The sequence below is a fragment of the Chlorocebus sabaeus genome, chromosome 22, assembly GCF_047675955.1.
Source record: "Chlorocebus sabaeus isolate Y175 chromosome 22, mChlSab1.0.hap1, whole genome shotgun sequence".
NCBI classification, from domain to species: Eukaryota; Metazoa; Chordata; class Mammalia; order Primates; family Cercopithecidae; genus Chlorocebus; species Chlorocebus sabaeus.
The window spans coordinates 97,281,782-97,301,604 of NC_132925.1; the positions used below are offsets into that span (position 1 = coordinate 97,281,782).

At 42.2% G+C, this 19,823-nt stretch overlaps 1 protein-coding gene across 2 annotated transcripts in view; it reads left to right on the forward strand.

The window, feature by feature from the left end:
• Positions 1 to 3,174: 3,174 nt before the first annotated feature.
• The window catches only part of SEC22C (SEC22 homolog C, vesicle trafficking protein), a 34,682-nt gene continuing 18,033 nt past the window's right edge, over positions 3,175 to 19,823 (forward strand). Inside the window, exons 1-2 of one of the 2 annotated variants that reach the window (XM_007983796.3) lie at positions 3,175 to 3,301; positions 16,765 to 16,973. In XM_007983796.3, coding sequence (XP_007981987.1) covers positions 16,792 to 16,973 — 182 coding nt within the window. In that variant the 5' untranslated portion in view covers positions 3,175 to 3,301; positions 16,765 to 16,791. Of the gene's footprint in view, positions 3,302 to 3,493; positions 3,631 to 16,764; positions 16,974 to 19,823 lie in introns of those variants that run through there. The other variant, XM_007983795.3, reaches the window with a different exon arrangement.

Sequence of the window (19,823 nt, forward strand, 5' to 3'; positions counted from 1 at the left end):
GGCTAGAGAAACCATGGAAGGAATTCAGAGACTAGCTGGACAGATGAAAGATCAGGTGTCTGCATTTATAACTTCAGAGGTGGAGCTCTTCTGTGGTCCAGGGTGTTACCCTAGGAGTGGAGGGCTGAAGAGGACTGGAAGAGAAAGCCTCTGGAGTTGACTGTGAGTCTGGAGTCAAAGTGGCCAATGATTGGAGATGAGAGCTAGGACTTTAGGTACTACATCTCACCCCTGTTGTCCAATCTACCATGGTGCCTGAGCCACACCAGTTGCACCAGTCAGAGGGTGTAAGGTCCTATTCTAACGCACTCACGCCACAAGTTTGGAGAGCCCAATTCCCCATATTTGTTTGTTTGTTTTGTTTTGTCTGTTTTCTGAGATGGAGTTTCGCTCTTGTAGGTCAGGCTGGAGTGCAATGGTGCGATCTCGGCTCACCGCCTCCCAGATTCAAGTGATTCTCCTGCCTCAGCATCCCAAGTAGCTGGGATCACAGACACCCGCCATCACTCCCGGCTAATTTTTGTAATTTTTCAATAGAGACGCAGTTTTGCCATGTTGGACACGCTTGTCCCTGACCTCGTGATCCACCTGCCTTGGCCTCCCAAAGTGCTGGGATTATAGGTGTGAGCCACCACACCTGGCCCCAGTTCCCCATATTTGAAGGGCACTTATGCTACAGGGTTTTCAATTGCCTTTACCAACCCCAAATCTCCTGGTTTTTCTTCTTCTTTGTGCCTGTTGTGACCTACCCTCATTATCAGAGACTCATTGTGGGAGGGGACTACACAAGGGTATAAATCCCAGGAGGTAGTGATCCCTGTAGGCTATCTTAGACTCTATCACAATTCTCTTCAGTTTTCATTTTGTAATTTTTCTCTGGCTATGTAAGCCCTGCTTTGATTTCCGCCCATATGATGATGATTTTCAAAAGTCCAGGCTAGGCGTGGTGGCTCACGCCTGTAATTCCAGCACTTAGGGAGGCCAAGGCAGGAGGATCACTTGAGGCCAGGAGTTCGAGACCAGCCTGGCCAATATGGTGAAACCCCCATCTCTACTAAAACTACAAAAATTAGCTGGGCGTGTTGGCAGATGCCTGTAATCCCAGCTACTTGGGAGGCTGAGGCAGAAGAAACACTTGAGCTTGGGAGGTGGAGGTTGCAGTGAGCCGAGATCGTGCCACTAAACTCCAACCTGGGCCACAGAGTGAGACTCAGCCTCAAAAAAAGTCTGTGTCCAGCCCAGACCTCTACATTGACCTGCAACCTGTATATACAACGGCTATGTTGACATCTGTATTAGTCAAGGTTCTCCAGAGAGGAAGAACCAATGTGACATCTATATATCTACAATATAGACCTATATCTATAAATATATATGGGAGGGGATTTATTAGGGGAATTGGCTCACATGGTTATGGAGGCTGAGAAGTCCCACAATAGGTCATCTACAAGCTGGAGAACCAGGGAGGCTGGTAGAGTGCTTCAGTTCAAGACTACCCTGTCTTGGACTTGGCCTCAGAACCAGGGAAGTTGAATGGTGTATCTCCCAGTCCAAGGCCCAAGCCGGGAGAACCTGGGGAACCACTGGTACAAGTCTTGGAGTCCAAAGGCTCAATAGTTGCTAAGTGAATAAATGGATGGACTCTACTACCTAATCTCCTGGAGTTAGGAGATTAGGGGAACCTGGAGTTCTGATGCCAAGAGCAGAAGAGGGGTGTCCCAACTCCAGAACAGAGAATTTGCCTTTCCTCTGCCTTTTTGTTCTATCTATTAGATGGTGCCTGCCCATATTGGATGAGGACAGATCTTTCTTACTCAGTGCATTGATTCAAATGCCAATATCTCCTGGGAACACCCTCATAGACATACCCAGAAATAATGTTCCCCCAGGAATCTGAGTATCCTTTAACCTAGTCAGGTTGACATCTAAAACGAATCATTGCAAAATCCTAACCAAGTCTCAAAGGTGCCTCAAATTCAGCTTGTCTAAGATGGAGCTCAAGATCCATTTTATCTCCTCTTCCAGTGTTCTCCATATCTGTGAATCCCTCCACCATCCATCCATTTATCCACGGCAGAACAGTGGCCTCATCCTTGAAGCTACTTCATCGCCCCTTCACATCCAACTCATCACCAAGTCCTATTGATTTTGCTCCTGTATTTCTCTGCAGCCTGCTTAGATCTCTTTTTCTTCAGTCTCACACCAGTCCACATTCCAGCTCCATTCTCTCTTGCGCAGATGACTGCACTGGCTCCCAGGCAAGTCCCACCATAGCTTTATTGAGATTTCTCCATTTTGATCTGCACTTTAGCAGCCAAAGTGAGTTTTATAAAATGCAATTTTGATCAGTGTTCCATGGTCCTAAACTTTCCACTATGGCCCATAAGATCCTACATGGTCTGGCCCCTTCCTTCTATTCGCTCTAGTCGATCTCACTCTACTCCTTTACTCTCTAAACTCCGAGTTTCTTTTCTTTTTTGGTAAAATGTATATAACCATTTTTAAGTGTGCAGATCTGTGGCATTTGGTACATTCACATTGTTGTGCGATCATCACTACTAACCATTTCCAGAACTGTTTCATCTTCTCCAGCTGAAATTCTGTATCTATTAAGCACTAACTTTCCATTACCCCCTGTCTGGGTTTCTTTTCATCCCTCAGAGGAGCTCTGCTGCCTTCCACAGAGTCCTTATATACATGCTGATCTCTCCATCTGAAACACTTCCTCTCCCCTTTGCCTAGTTAGCCTCCTGTGATTCCCAACACCAGCCTAGAAGCTTCTGTAAATTCTCTCAAAACCCCTGCTCCTCCCTGAAGAACAATTTGTATTTATACAGGTGTTTGATTGTTTGAAGGGTGCTCTCACCCTGCCCTCCTCTCTTAACATAGTTTTTCCTGTCAGGAATTCCTCGCTTTGTCCACAAGCCCTGGCACACAGCAGGTGCTCAATACTTGCTAAATGAATAAATGGACGGACTCTGCTACCTAATCTCCTTCAAGCCGGTCATCCACTTGTGGGTGCCTCCGCCCCCAGCTTGGGGTGTGTCCCCCTGGGTCGGACTTTGGCGCCCTATCCAGGCTGGCAGTAGGTTGTGCTCTTTGGTTTGCCTATCTCGGGCCTCCCGCCCAGCCGCGCGGACCGCAGCACACACGCCCCGGGCGTATCACACTGTCACGCGGAGCCTCCTCGCCTCCAGACGTCGGTCCGGTTGCTACCCCGGCAGGAATCGAGCTTATACCATGAAGGCTCCTTCTCATCTCCGGACGTGAGAATTACAGGCTTGGACCTCAAACTGCCGCGGTGAGAGCCGGGAGGTGGGAAGAAAGTTGGGAGGCGCGCGCCCCGGTCACGCTCCTTCTCAGTTTGGGTCGCAGCCCTTTAACAACCACTACATTCGCGCCTTCGCCGGGACGGGGGGGCTGTGGAGGCGCGCCGGGATTGGTCGGTTTGGGTGCGGGTGTCGCTTAGCAGCAGCGAATGGGGGCTCAAGGCTCGCGCACGCGCACCACCGCCTACCTGCGCCTGGGCCGCCAGTGACCTGGGCCGGGGCCGCCCGGTCGGCTAAGGTTGCTGAGGAGGCGGCGGGTAGCTGGCGGGCGCCGACTTCCGAAGGCCGCCGTCGGGGCGAGGTGAGGGCTGACGGGCAGAGGCGGGTGCCGCGGCCCGTTAGCCGAGAGCAGGCGGGTTAGGGTGTGGCGCAGGGCGGGCCCAGAGGTGGAGGCGGCCCAGGGCCAGCCCCGCCCTCAGGCCCGGCCTTGACCATGGGGCTCCCCACGGGGCTTCACTGGGCTTCTTGGAGTCCTCTGTCCCCTTTCTCCCGCCAGCCTCTCCCTGGACCCCGGGGCCACCCAAGACACGCGCCTGCGGGAACCCTGGGCTGACAGATGGGCGCCGAGGGCGTCTCCCAGTTGGAAGAGATGGGGAGTGAGAAAGGGACGACTGCTTCTTTAACCATTCACGAATCTCACGTCAGAGCATTGTTTAATCTGAATAGCAACTTCCCTTAGCATGCCAGTGTTATAAGACTTTAAATATTGGATACACTGAACCAACTTTTCAGAGCACTGGGTGTAGGACGTTCCATTACAGGTTTTGTGTTCATTACAGATTTACACATGTACCTCCAGAGCCAGAAGGATAAAGCGCTTGGGGAAAAATTAGGTTTGTAGAAATCAAAGCCACGAAAGACTTGCCAGTGTGGAAAGTAATTGGTGAAATTTGTGACATGGTCAGAAAAGAATACAGCTGAGAACCAACATAGAGGATAATATTTAATTCCATTTTGCAGAGGAGAGTTGATCCTGCTAAAGATAATTTTAGTAAAATGAAAAATGGAAGCAACTGGAAATGGTTGAACGTTGCTAGATAGAATTAAATAAACAAATAGAGTTTCCTCTGGAAAGTACATTTTGGACAATGTTGTTAATAGCTCTGATTTAAGTGTTTGTACTTGCAACAGAAGCCATCTTGAAGTCTCAGTGTTTTTTCATTCTTAGAATAACTTAGAAATCAACTATATTCAAAAAGTAACATGGTCAGAGAGAGGACAACCTGACTTCAAGGTAATACAGTGGATAAAGAGCAGTTGTAACAAGTGCAATCTCAGGCTCCTTCGTCTACCAACAGGTCTCTGATTAGCTTATTAGTGCTCTAAGGAGAAGAAATTATTTCAGAGAAAGGGAGTAGCTGTAATCCCCAAGGTTGGATTTATAGAAGAAGGATGTGGTGGAAAGATCGTCAGCTTCAGAATATTTGAAGTAAGGAAGTGTGGGTTGAATCTGGCTCTACCTCTTGAGCCTTAGAGCTGCAGTTTTCCCACCTAGCCAGTGTAGATTATGTCTACCTTATAGTTACAAGCATTTAATAACATCAGTGTAAAAGGTCCTATCAAGTTTAGTTCCCTATCCTTCTCAGTTCCTAACAAATGACAAAACTGACCTCTACCCTCCTGTTCACTCCATCCCCAAGCAACTTGGAGCCTTAATAGAATCTACAAATTTGGTAACCAGTTCCCAAGTCCTGTGGCTGACGATGAATTCAGTAAGGGTGACACAACTCAGTTTTGTCTTCTGTATTGTGTATTTGAGTCTTCTGTATTCTGTATATACTTTATGGTGAACACTTTGTGTTTGAATATTTGTGTGCCACATGACCCCTGTTTTGTCTAAATTCCTATTTTGCAAGGTGCAGTCATCTCTCTCTTTCTCTCTTTCTTTCTGTTTCTCTCTCTCAGCCTCTCCCTCTCTCAGTGCATGTGATAGGGGCTTGAGGAGGGGTTAAGGGTAAAAGGTGGAAGAAAAAACAGAAACAAGGGTAGCCTGCAGCATAGGCACAGAGTCTTTGTTGATAGAACAGAGATAATCTATGGCATGAGCAGTTTACAAACAGATGCTGGGAAGAGGATTTAGGAAATAAAGGAGGCAAATTAAAATATATTTTTATAAAACTAGTAACACGGATGCTGTGTATGTGATTACCACTTCACTCTACTTTTAGACAAATGTCATCTGTATAAACCTTTCTCTTTTTCTCTCCAAGTACAGATTTATTGTGGAAAAGTGTTCAAACTGTAGATCAGAATTATGGCAAGGGATCTGTAAACCTGCATTTCTTGTTTCAGAGAGCAAAAATAAGGTAGCCCTTAGGTCATTCATTCATTTACTTAGCAGTGTTTACTGAGTGCTTCCTAATATGTCCCAGGCAAGGTGGTAGGTTATGACATCCACTGCCTTGTGGAAGGATCTGCTAAGTTCTGGAAGACATTCCAGTGTCTCTTTGTGTGAACATTCTGAAGCTTCCTTTGTCCTTGTGGAGTTGATTTTCTTTTCTTTTCTTTTCTTTTTTTTTTTTGAGACAGGGTCTCACTTTGTTGCCTAGGCTGGAGTGCAGTGATGTAGTCACAGCTCACACAGCCTTGACCTCCTGAGCTCAAGACTCTCACCTCAGACTCCCGAGTAGCTGGGACCACAGGTGTGTGCCACCATGCCTGGCTTTTTTTTTTTTTTTTTTTTTTTTTAATTTTTTGTAGAGATGGGGTATCATTGTGTTGCCCAGGCTGGTCTCAAATTCTTGGGCTCAAGCAGTCCTCCCACCTCGGCCTCCCAAAGTGCTGGGATGACAGGTATGAGCCACCATGCTCAGCCTGCTTTCCTAGTTGTTTTTTTTTTTTGAGATGGAGTCTCGTTGTGTCGCCCAGGCTGGAGTGCAGTGGCTCTACCTCGGCTCGCTGCAACTTCTGCCTCCCGGGTTCACACCATTCTCCTGCCTCAGCCTCCTGAGTTGCTGGGACTACAGGCGCTTGCTACCATGCCCGGCTAATTTTTTTGTACTTTTAGTAGAGATGGGGTTTCACCGTGTTAGCCAGGATGGTCTTGATCTCCTGAACTCGTGATCTGCCCGCCTCGGCCTCCCAAAGTGCTGGGATTACAGGCGTGAGCCACTGTGCCCGGCCCTAGTTTTTTTTTTTTTTTTCTTTTTTTTGAGATGGAGTTTCCTTCTTGTTGCCCAGGCTGGAGTGCAATGGCACGATCTCGGCTCACTGCAACCTCTGCCTCCTGGGTTCAAGCTGTTCTCCTGCCTCAGCCTCCAGAATAGCTGGAATTACAGGCATGCACCACCATACCTGGCTAATTTTGTATTTTTAGCAGAGACAGGGTTTCTCCATGTTGGTCAGGCTGGTCTCGAACTCCCAACCTCAGCTGATCCGCCTGCCTCTGCCTCCCAAAGTGTTGAGATTACAGGTGTGAGCCACCACACCCAGCCACTTTCCTGTTTTAAGTTGAATACTAGTTATCTTTGAGCAGCTTTATTTCAAAGAGTCCTGAGATTATAGTACCTTCCAGTTTGGAAATGTCATGTAGTTAAGGAGCTATTCACTATGAAGTGTGCCCTTCAATGTTCATGCATAAAACATCAAAATTATAGTTAATTAGCAGATAAGATTATTGTTCCATTGGTGGAGATATTTAAAAATGATATTTAAACAAAAAAGTATGAGCATAATTTAAGTAACCAGTATGTGAAGATCTTAAGTTAATACTTTTTTCCCAGCTTTTATTTTAAGGTAATTATAGTTGCAGTAATTTGCAAAGGTAGTACAGAGAAGTCTCATGTGTGCTTCACCTAGTTTTCCCCATTGATTATATATTATATAATTCTAGTACAATACCAACTCCAGGAAATTGATGTTGGTATAAAGTGTGTGTGTCTGTGTGTGTATGTGTGTGTGTGTGTGTAGTACTGTCACTTTATCATGTGTAGATTCCTGTAATCATGTTGGCAATCAAGATACAGAACTATTCCATCCCCACAAAGATCTGCCTTTGGCTATTCATTCATAGTCACACCTGTTTCCCGCTTCTCTACCATCCCTAACCTCTGACAACTGTTTATCAGCCCTCCGTTTCTCTAAGTTTGTCTTTTCAAGAATGTTACATGAAAGGATGCATATAGTATATAACCTTTTGATACTGGCTTTTTACAGCCAAGCATAATGCACTTGAGATCCATTCATGTTGTTCTGTGTACCAGTACAGTAGTTTATTCCTCTTCTTTGCTGAGTAGTATTCCATGGAATGAATATCCTGTGGTTTGTTTAACCATTCATTATTTGTAGGACATGTTAGTTGTTTCCAGGTTTGGTTGTAAATAAAGCTGCAATGAGCAATTGTACAGAGGTTTTTGTGTAGACATGAGTTTTTATTTCTCTGGGGTAAATACCAGGAGTGTGATTGGTAGATTGTACAGTAATTCCATGTTTAGTTTTAAAATAAACTGCCAAACTGTTTTTTTTTTTTTTTTTTTTTTGAGACAAAGTCTCATTCTTTCGCCCAGGCTGGAGTACAATGGTGCAGTCTCGGCTCACTGCAACCTCTGCCTCCCAGGTTCAAGCAATTCTCCTGCCTCAGACTCCCAAGTAGCTGGGATTACAGGTGCCCACCACCATGCCTAGCTAATTTTTGTGTTTTTGGTGGAGACGGGGGTATCACCATATTGGCCAGGCTGGTCTCGAACCCTTGACCTCAGGTGATCCACCCACCTCAGCCTGCCAAAGTGCTGGGATTACAGGCGTGAGCCACTGTACCTGGCCCAAACTTTTCTAGAGTATACCATTTTACAGGCCAGTAATGCATGAGAGATCCAGTTTCTCTCCATGCTTGCCAGTATTTGATACTGTCACTATTTATCATTTTAGCTGTTCTGATGGGTAGGTAGTATTATCTCATTGGGCTCTCAAGTTGCATTTTCATAATAGCTCAGTATCTTTTCATGCTCTAATTTGCCATCCATATATCCTCTTTGGTGAAATGTCTGTATGTGTGTTTTTCTCATTTTAAAATTGGATTGTTTGTATTTTTTCACTGTTGAATTTCAAGAGTTCTTTATACAGTCTAGGTTTGAGTTGCTTATCAGATATGTGGTTTACAGATGTTTTCTCCCAATTTCTAGCTTGTCTTTTCATCCTCTTCAGATGGGCTTTCGTAGAGAAAAAGTGTACAATTTTGTTGCAGTCCAGTTTTCTGAATTATCTTTATGGATTATGCTTTTGGTGTCATATCTAAGAACTCCTCACCAAGCCATAGGTCCTGAAGATTTCGTCCTATGTTTTCTCCAGTTTTATAGTTTTATTTTTCATATTTAAATCTATGATAAATCTTGAGTTAATTTTTATGTAAGATGTGAGGTTTAGGTTAAGATTCTTTCTTTTTACTCCCGGCACTATTTGTAGAAAAGACTACCCCTCCTCCCTTAAATTATGTTTGCGCTTTGTAAAAAAATCAGTTAGATATACTTATGTAAGTATATTTTTGGATTCTGTATTCTGTTTCATTGATCTATGTCTATTTTTCTGACAATACCACACAATCTTGATTACTATAGCTGTATAATAAGTCTTGAAGTAGGATAGCATGGTTTTTCCTATTTTACTCTTTTTTCAGAATTGCTTTAGCTATTTTAGTTTCTTTGCCTTTCCATATGCATTTTAGAATAATCTTATCTATAGCCACAAACTCTCTTGCTTATTTTTTTTTTCAGTACTTACATTAAACCTGTGTATCAATTTGGGGGGAGAATTGACATCTCTGCTATGTTGACTCTTCCAATCCATAAAGCATGATATATCTCCCCATTTATTTAGCACTTCGATTTCAGGAATGTTTTGTAGTTTTCAGCATACAAGTTCTGTATATGTTTTGTTAGACTTACATCTAAGCATTTAATTTAAAAAATTATGACTTTATTGAGATTATTTTTTAGAGTGATTATAAATGATATTTTAAGTTTTGGTTTCCATATGTTCATTGTTAGTATATAGAAATATATTTTTTTTGAGATGAAGTATCACTCTGTCCGAAGGACCAACTTTTAGTTTCATTGGTTTTTCTCTATTTTTAAAATTTTCCATTTCATTGATTTCTACCCTATGATTTCCTTCCATGTTTGTGATTTAAGCTTATTTTGCTCTTCTTCTAGTTTCTTGACCTGTGAGCTTAAATTATTGTTTTGAGACTTTTCTTCTTTTTGAACGTAAGCATTTAGTGCTATGGATTTCCCTCTCAGTACTGCTTTAGCTGTGTGCCACAAATTTTGATATATTTTAATTTTCATCCAGTTCAATGTATTTTTAAAATTTCCTTGATATTTCGTTTTTAACCTATGGATTATTTAAAAGTGTTTGCTTAATTTTCAAGTGTTTGGAGGTTTTCATTACCTTTCTGTTATTAATTTACAATTTGATTACATTGTGGTCATATAACACACATTGTATGAATTCTTTTAAATTTATTGAGGTTTGTCTTATAGCCCAGGATATGGTCTGTCTTGGTAGATATTCTGTGGTTTCTTGTCTTAAACTCCTGTCCTCAGCAATCCTCCCACTTCGGCCTCCCAGAGGGTTGGCATTACAGGTATGAGCCACTGTGTCCAGCCTATTCTGTGGGGTCTTGAAAGGAATTCTTCTGTTGTTGGATGGAATATTATAAATGATGGTTATATCCTTTAGTTGATAGTGTTTTTTAGTTCTTTTAAAAAATCTTTGCTGATTTCTGTTTACTTGTCTTATCAATTTTTGAGGTGTAGGTGGTTGAACTCTCCAGCTACAACTATGGATTTGTCTATTCCTCCTTTCACTTTATTAGTTTTTGCTTCACTTATTTACATCTTTGAAGTTTGGTGCAAACACATTTAGGATTATTATGCCTTCTTGGTGGACTTACTCTTTTATCATTATGTAATATCCTTCTCTGTTCCTGGACATTTTCTTTGCTCTGAAGTCTATCTGATGATAATATAACTCTTGCTTCTTTTGATTAATGTTTACATGCTATATTTTTTCCATCCATTTACTTTCAACCTATCTATATTGTTATATTGGAAGTGAATTTCATGTAGATAGTATATAATTGGTTCATGTCTTTTATCTACTGTCAGTCTCTGTCTTCAATTGTCATATTTAGACCGTTTACATGTAACGTAATTATTGATATATATTAGGGAATAAGTCTGCCCTTTTTTGTTTTGTGTTTGTTCTGTTTGTTGTTGTTGTTGTTATTTCTCCATTTTCTTTTCCTTGACTTCTTGTGAGTAATTTGAACATTTTAAAGTAATTACATTTTAGGCCAGGCCTAGTGGCTTATGCCTGTAATCCCAGTACTTTGGGAAGCTGAGATGGGCAGATTGCTTGAGAACAGGAATTCAAGACCAGCTGTGGCAACATAGTAAGACCCTGTCTCTACAAAATACATCTTTAAAAAAATTAGCTGGGTATAGTGGTACATGTCTGTAGTTCCAGCTGCTTGGGAGGCTGAGGCAAAAGGATCACTTGAGCCTTGAGGCTGAGGCAGAAGGATGACTTGAGGTCGAGGCTGCAGTGAACCATGATTGTGCCACTGTGTTCCAGACTGGGTGACAGAGTAAGACCCTGTCTCAAAAAATAGTTATTTCATTTTATAATCTGTAGTGTTTTTTAGTATATCTCTTTGTATAGCTTTTTAGTGGGGTGTGTATGTGTTCTTGTGTGTGTGTGTGTGTGTGTGTGTGTGTGTATGACTTGTCGTGGTCTCCTGATGTCAGTGTTTTACTATTTCAAATGAAATGTAGAAACTTTACCTCCTTTTATGTCTTTGAACCCTCCCATTTATAATTGTCTTAAATATTTCCTTTACATATGTTGAGAACCACATGAGACATTGTAATTATTGCTTCATTTACCAAACATCATTTAGAAAACACATGAGAGATTAATCTGTCATATTTTTAAAAGTTTTTACCCTTTCTATTGTTCTTTCTTTCTTGCTGATGTTCCAGGATTTCTTTTATCATTTCCTTTCTGTTTAGAGAACTTCTTGACAAATTTCTTTAATGTTCCTTCATCTAAGTATGCTTTAATTTTTCTTTTATTCCTTTTTTTTTTTTTTTTTTTGAGGCAAGGTCTTGCTATGTTGCCTAGGCTGAACTTGAACTCCTGGGGCTCAAGCAGTGTAGTTGGGGCTACAGGCACATGCCGCTGCACCTGGCTGCTTGAAGGATATTTTTGCTGAATATGGGATTCTGGGTTGGCAGTTCTTTTCTTTTAGTACTTGGAAAAAATGTGCTACTTCCTTTTGGCCTCCATGGTTTCTGTGAGAAATTTGCTGTCATTTGAATTGTTTTCCCCTTATAGGTAAGGTATTATTTTTCTCTTGCTGCTTTCAAGATTTTTTCTTTATCTTTAGTTTTCATAAGTTGGGCTTCTGTCTGTGTGCTGGCATGGGTTTCTTAGGTTTATCCTTTCTGGGATTTGTTCAGTTTCTTGAATCTCTGGGCTTATATCTTTTGCACAGTTTTGGGAAATATTCAGAAATTATTTCTTTGAATACTTTTTCATCCCTGTCTTCTTTCTTTTGTCCTCCAGGACCCAAGTAACAGGAATATTTGGTCATTTTTTATAGTCTCACAGGTCTCCAAGTGTCTGTGAAATATTTTTCAACCTAGTTCCCCTCATATTGTTCAGATTGAGTAATTTCTATATTCTGTCTTCATGTTTACTCATTCATTCTTCTCCCCCCCCTCCATATTTCTATTGAGCCCATCTATTGCGTTTTTTACTTTAATTAATTAATTTATTTATTTTCATACAGATGGGGTCTCATTATGTTGTCCAGGCTGGTCTTAAACTCCTGGTCTCGAGTGATCCTCTTGCCTTGGCCTCTCAAAGCATTAGGATTATAGATGTAAGCCACTGCACCTGGCCTCAGTTTTGTTTTGTTTTGTTTTGTTTGATGGAGTCTCACTCTGTAGCCCAGGCTGGAGTACAGTGGCGTGATCTTGGCTCACTGCCATCTCAGCCTCCGGATTCAAGCAGTTCTCCTGCCTCAGCCTCCCAAGTATCTGAGACTACAGGTGTGTGCCACCATGCCCGGCTAATTTTTGTATTTTTAGTAGAGATGAAGTTTTACTATGTTGACCAGGCTGTCTCGAACTCCTGACCTCAAGTGATCCATCTGTCTTGGCCTACCAAAGTGCCAGGGTTACAGGTGTGAGCCACCATGCCTGGCTGCCTCAGTTTATTTTTAATTCTAGAATCTCCATTTAGTTTTTTATATCTTCTGTTTCTTTACTGAGAGTTTTTATTTTTCATTTTTTAAAAGTGGCTGGGTATGGTGGCTCACCCCTATAATCTCAGCACTTTGAGAGGCTAAGGTGGGAGGATCACATGAGCCTGTGAGTTCAAGACCAGCCTGAGCAACATAGCGAGATCCTGTGTCTAAAAAAAAAAAAAATGTAGTGATGTGTGCCTATATTCCCAGCTATTCGGCATGCTAAGGTGGAAGGATTGCTTGAGTCCTGGAGATTGAGGCTGCAGTGAGCCATGATTGCACTGCTGCATTCTAGCCTGGGAATCAGTTTATAATTGCCCATTGAAGCATTTTTATGGTGGCTGTTTTAAACTCTTTGTAGATAATTCTAGTATCTCTGTCATCTTGATGTTGGCATCAGTTAATGTCTCTTTTCATTGAAGGTGAGATTTTTCTGGTTCTTAGTATAGCCAGTGATTTTCTATTGAAACTTACATTTTGGATATTATGAGATATGAATCTTACTAAAATCTTCTGTTTTAGCTAGTCTTTCTTGATACCACTCCAGCAGGGGAAGCGAGGGACTGTCTTATTACTGCCCAATGGACGTAGAAGTCCAGGTTCCCTACATGGCCTCTGTTGACACCCTGGGGGAAAGGGACTGCTCATCATTGCTGGGGAGAGATAGGAATTCTGTCTGCCCAGTGACGTGGTGGGAGAGAATGGCTCATTACTGCCCTCTAACCCGCTACTTGGCCTTCTCTGATGCTACCCCGGCAGGATGGAAGGTGGAGAATGGGGCATCTTGTTACTGCAGGGCAGTGGTGGAAGTCTGGGCTGTTCACTTGGCCTTCGTTGGCAGGTGTGTGGTGGCTACAGTTTTTTTTTTGTGATGTTTGGCTGGAGTAGAGCAGTTTTTTTATCTAAAAGTTTTTTGTTTTGTTATGCTTTACCTTTTCTAGTTTTTTTGACTGGAGAGAACAAAGATTTTTTGACTTTTTTTTTTTTCGGTCTGTACCCATTGACCCATTGGCATTTCTTGCTAGCTTCTCTAACACCCAGTCTGTGATATGTAAGACAAACAAACAAATAAGAAAAAACAAACTCAGCAGACTCACAGATGTGTCATTCCTCAAATCCCAAGGTCCCTAGCCAGTCTTCTTTCTTCACCTTTCAGAATTTTTATTTTTATTTTTGAAACAGGGTCTCACTCTGTCACCTAGGTTGGAGTACAATGGCACAATCTCGGCTTACTGTAGCAACCTCTCCCTCCTGGGTTCAAGTGATTCTTGTGCCTCAGCCTCCTGAGTAGCTGGGATTACAGGTGTGTGCCACCACACCTGGCTAATTTTTGTATTTTTAGTAGAGACAGGATTTTGCCTTGCTGGCCAGGCTGGTCAGAATTTTTGAGTGTTTATTTTATATGTAATGTCCAGGGTATATCATGGGAGAAGCAGGGAAAAGTAATTCTACTTCATCTTTCCAGAAACAGAAGTTCATTCTGTTTTGAGCAGTGGTCATATCTCTTATTTGAGTACAGGCTGTCTCATAATAGCTCATAACCTGAATTCACAAATATCAAATCTCTGTGAAGATAAGCCCCTTCCTTTTTGTATTATTATTTTTTTTCCGTCTTTTGGAATACAAAGTATATTTTTACAAAGGAAAACAATGTCAAGGATGTTGTCTTCATTCTTAGACTCTTCTGTGGCAGCCTATAAAATCTTTTAACCCTTCAGGCAGCTGTCATCCTGTACATTCACATACACTGGCAAATACGCACAAACAAGTTAGTATTATCACAGTGTCACCTTCATTAAACCATCACAAATATTTTTAAAAGACTTTAAAAAAATAGATGGAGGTTTCACTAGTTTGCAGTACTAGTAACTTGATAGAACTGAAAAACAAGAGGGGTATTTATTTATCTTGAATACTAATGTTTGAGGAAAAGCAAGTTTGATCACCAAAGGATAGGATGGAGAAGTAGAGAACCTGGAAGGGACATTTGGGTCCTTTAGAGAGTGGTAAAACTAGTTCTCCTGATTACCATCGCTTGGAAATGTCACCCTTTTCTTTTTTATTAGCTTAAGACAATACCTGGCATAAGGTAGATGCTCCATAAAGACAGAACTACAGAGGATGTTTTGGAATTGACATTTGGAGTCAGTGCACACTGCTTTCCTTTAGAGGAGCGTACAGTTTACTCGGCTCCCAAAAAAGTACCTTTCTTATTTTGCTTTGGGGTGTTTCTGTCCTGTCTCTTAACTGTTTTGGTATCTCATTGACTGTCTCTTTTTGGCCTCAGTGTCTTCATATCTTGGCTTATGGTTCTCGTTGGTGTTACTGTTAAGAGCCTAAGCCCTGGTCTCAAATTGATCTTGTAGCCTTTCCCTATGTCTGTCAGGGCTTTGTGCCCTATAACTCTTTTTAAAAAATGTTTTAAAATTAAATATTTCAAATACTTACAAAAAGATAGAAGATAGAACAATTAACCTCTCCACATTTGTTCCCTGATTCCCTTTGTGGTGCTTGTGGTCTCATCATTGGCCAGGCGTCTGCTGTAGAACCCATAGTGTCTTCTGGCAGTTGACCTGGCCCTGCCATTGGTGCTGGGAACTTAGTAGCTTTTCTGTGTGTGTGTACTTTTCCAGGGGCTTTCCACATTTTTACTCCCCAATGGAAGGTGTGGAGAAATGGGTCAAATGGACTGTGTAGTATCTGTTGGCTGGTAGCCTAATTTTTCTTTTTGCCTCCTTTGTGTTTTTATATCACTGCAGTTTCTACATGTATATTGTGGTGATAATTATTCATTCATTCATCCATTCCAGACACGGTCTTTATTCTTAGAACTTATATTTAGGTAGTGGAAATGCAAAATCAGTAAAATAGAGAACAAAGAGGTAGGTTTCCTAAGAATTAAAAAGAGGGAGAAAGTACTTCCAGCTGGACAAGTCTGAGAAGGTGGATTTGAGACAGTCTTTGATTTGGATTTGGATGTGGGGAGATCAGAGGAGTGACACTGCAGACACAAGTGAAGAATGCATAGAGGTACAGAGATCAAGAGTAGTGTGCATCCTGGGAGTCTGAGATGAAGAACTGAGATGCCAAATAAGGTTGCATCCCTAGAGTTCTTTGGAAAAGAGGTGCATTGGTATCCTGTTATCATCCCATCAAGTAAAGGGCCTGATAGTAGAGGATCCTGTCAAGTAGAGGATTTGTGAAATAGGATGTATGGACACATCCTGTTGGAAAGACTCATCTGAGCTGTAATGGCCACCTCACTAATCCCTAATTGCAGGGTTGCCACTCACAGATATACAAGTTATGCCCTGAACAAGCACCCTGCAGAGTTACAGATAGGGCTAATACGGCCAGACTCTGCCAGCAGAATTGGTGCAGGCCTGTTTCCACCAAGAGAGACATCCTTTTCCAGTTTGCCCAAGGCACCATGAGGGTTCAGATCTGTTTCTTTCTGTTTCTTAATGGTATTCACATATCATGGCCAAATATTTAGAATCTTACTGTAATATAATTTGCTAAATGATTGCCTTTAGCCATCTGTAGGGACTCAGTCATCACTTTGAAGACTGGCTCTATGTCAAACATTTGCAGAAATTCAGAAGGACATGATCTGGAGCTTTCATTTTTGCCTTCTGCTCTCCTTGTCACCAGCATTAGGTTAGATGCTCAGAATCTCTCCACCTTCTTCTATCTCCTCGCAAGTGAGGATATGGCAACTAAGCTGCTTAGTGCCTATCTCCGTGGGTGACCTGAAGTGCACAGGTCACTGGACCTCAATCCTTGCCGCTTCAGTATCTGGTGCTTCTTGTCTCTTTAGGACTGTCTTGCTGTGTCTGTGTCCTGCTACCTGCCATTACTAGTGTTGCTCCTGAGCCCTGTGGTCCTGCTTCCGTTCTGTATTCCTTTCCCCATCATCCCAGTTGGCTTAATTCTGGAAAGGGAGAGACTCATTAGAGAAAAATAAAAAGAGAATTACAAGTGCAGAAAAGGCAGGGAGGATGATAAAGGGAGGAAAATTGGGAGTGATGTAGCAGTAGAGGCCAGGGAAATAACAATAAAAGCAACATTTGCAATTATAGTGGGAATGAGGGTGAAAATCCCTAAAGTGGGCATTTCACGGGTGGGGGTATTTCTGGCACTGTCATTTGAGCCTCAGTAACAAGGTTACCTTGCTTTCTTCAGGTGTCCTCATGACTTCTCTTGTGGACCATGTCCATGATCTTTTTTGCCTGCGTGGTACGGGTAAGGGATGGACTGCCCCTCTCAGCCTCTACTGATTTTTACCACACCCAAGATTTTTTGGAATGGAGGAGACGGCTCAAGAGTTTAGCCTTGCGACTGGCCCAATATCCAGGTCGAGGTTCTGCAGAAGGCCGTGACTTTAGTATACAGTAAGTGAGCATATCCACTTTTTCAGAATATTGGCAAAATTTGGATTATTTTTAACTACATGTAGTGGTAATCTTATGCTGATCACATTGTGTATTAAAAGTAGATCTAGCATCAGTGGTCTGAGGTCATGTGTGTCTACAACAGAATCATGAAAGAAATGGGTTTTCTTAGAGCCTCAGGGATGGTTGCTCCAGCTTTTTTTTTTTTTTTTTTTTTTCTTTTGAGATAGAGTTTCGCTGTGTCACCCGGGCTGGAGTGCAATGGCACCATCTTGGCTCACTGCAACCTCCGCCTCCTGGGTTCAAGCAATTCTCGTGCCTCGGCCTCCTGAGTAGCTGGGATTATAGGTGCATGCCACAATGCCCAGCTAATTTTTATATTTTTAGTAGAGATGGGGTTTCACCATGTTGCCCAGGCTGATCTCGAATTCCTGATCTCAGGTGATCCACCCGCCTCAGCCTCTCAGAGTACTGGGTTTACAAGTGTGAGCCACTGCGCCCAGCCATGGCTGCTCCAGCTCTTAACTTCTGTTAGTGGAGTGCCCATGAGCATTGGGAGACCTGGGTTCATGTCTTTAGTTTTGTAGTTTTTTTCCACTCAGATGCAGGGAAAGAGAAAAGGTAAGGGGGGAGGAGATACTGGATTATAATGTTGGGGAGGGAAAATAATGAGAGTTAGAAAGCCAAGAAAATAAGAAAAAAATTTCATTTATACTTTATACTTTTGCTTTTTAATTTTTTCACTTTTTATGTTTTTATTTTTCACTTTTTAATTTTTATTTATTTTTTTGAGACAGTTTCGCTTTTGTGGCCCAGGCTGGAGTGCAGTGGTGCGCTCTCTGCTCACTGCAATCTCTGCCTCCTGGGTTCAAGCGATTCTTCTGCTTCAGCCTCCTGAGTAGCTGGGATTATAGGCGCTTACCACCAGGCCCGGCTAATTTTTGAATTTTTTAGTAGAGACGGGGTTTCACCATGTTGGCCGGGCTGCTCTTGAACTCCTGACCTCAGGTAATCTGCCCACCTTGGCCTCCCAAAGTGCTGGGATTACAGGCATGAGCCACTGCACCTGGTCATTTTAAAATTTTTATTACATGACAGGAGCAGGGGAGTGAAAAAGAAGTGAGAGGAGGTCTCTCTTCTCAAGGAACTTAAAGTCTAATGAGGTAACAAGAGAAATATATAACTAACTACAATACAGTGGGGAAAATGCTCCATTGGAAGTAGGAATCAAGTGATTACAATAATCCTGGTTACAATAACTGATATTATTGAGTGTTTTCTATATGCCAGGCACTATTCTGTGTTTTATGTGGCTAATGATGTAGGTAATAGTGTTACACCTGTTTTGCAGAGGAGGAAACTGAGGTAAAAAACTTAACTAAGGTTACACTGTTAGTAACTGGTCAGCCCAGGATTTGAATGCAGGCAGTTAGGCACCAAAGTCTGCTTCTTATGGGTTATAAAATTTCCTGTTCTAGGACTCAGAGCAAGAAGCAAGTCATTCTATGGAGGCATCAGGGGCAAGGCAGATTTTAGAATATGAAAATGGCTTGTTAGAGTTTATGTCTATTTTCTTTTGTATCTAGACCTTTACTTAGCAAGTCCCTTTTGCTCTCCTTATATTTTTATTTTTTATTTTATTTTTAGAGACAGGGTCTCAGCTGGGTGCAGTGACTCACGCCTGTACTCCCAACACTTTGGGAGGCTAAGGTGGGAGGATCGCTTGAGTCCAGGAGTTCAAGACCAGCCTGGGCAACAGGATGAGACCCCATCTCTACAAAAAAATTAAAAATAACCCAGGTGTGGTAGGGTGCACCTGTAGTTCCAGCTTACTTGGGAGGCTGAGGTGGGAGGATTGCTCAAGCCCAGGGGGTCAAGGCTGCAGTGAGCCATGTCCACACCTTAGCCGCCCAAGTAGCTGGAACTCTGTCCCCCAAACTGAGGGGACAGAGACCTTGTCTCTAGATAGACAGGTAGATTAGATAGATAGATTGATTGATAGATAGCCTCCCAAGTAGCTGAGTCTACACACCACTACCCCCAGTTAATTTATTTTTATTTTTTAGAGACAGGGTCTTGCCATGTTGCCCAGGCTGGTCTTGAACTCCTAGGCTCAAGTGATCCTCCTGCCTTGGCCTTCCAAAGCCCTGGGATTATAGGTATGAGCCACCTTGCCTGGCCCCCTTTTGTTCTCCTTGAATAGTGAATTTTTAGTTGACCTGCTAAGCTGAGGTCCTTTTAGGGGAATTCAGTCTCAGGATTATAAAAACAAAAGGAAAAGTCCAGCCCTGACACCAGGCTAGGTGGTAATGTCAGGCTAGAAGGGCCATGTCCTGAAGGGGGTGACAAATAATAGGCATATGCAGCTGTCACCTGGTGATGTGGGCTCTGGATGTTCAGGAGCAAACACTGAGTTGCACCTGCCCACATGTGCAGCCCCTTTCTCTGGGGGCCTGAACATGCTGTCCTTGATGGTCTCTCCTTTACTATGCTGTGATTAGCTGATTTGTACTGTACTTCAAATAGGAAAGCTTTTCTCTGTTAAAAGCTATTTTTCACAGAAAAAAGAAGTCTAAGACTTCAGATTTAAATCCTGGATACTTCAGTAGTATTTTGAAAAAAGGAATAAAAAATGTTCTACTCATTTGTAATTTTGAATTAAATATTTACCATTATTTTTGCAGAGGAAACAGACTTTCTTTTCTTACAGGTGAGCAGTACCATAGCTTTTAATAGTTAAGGAGTGTGTTAGTTCCCTACAACTGCCAGAACAAATTACCACAAATTGGCTTCAAACAACAGAATTCATTCTCTCACAGGACCATGTTCCCTCTACAAACTTTAAGGAAG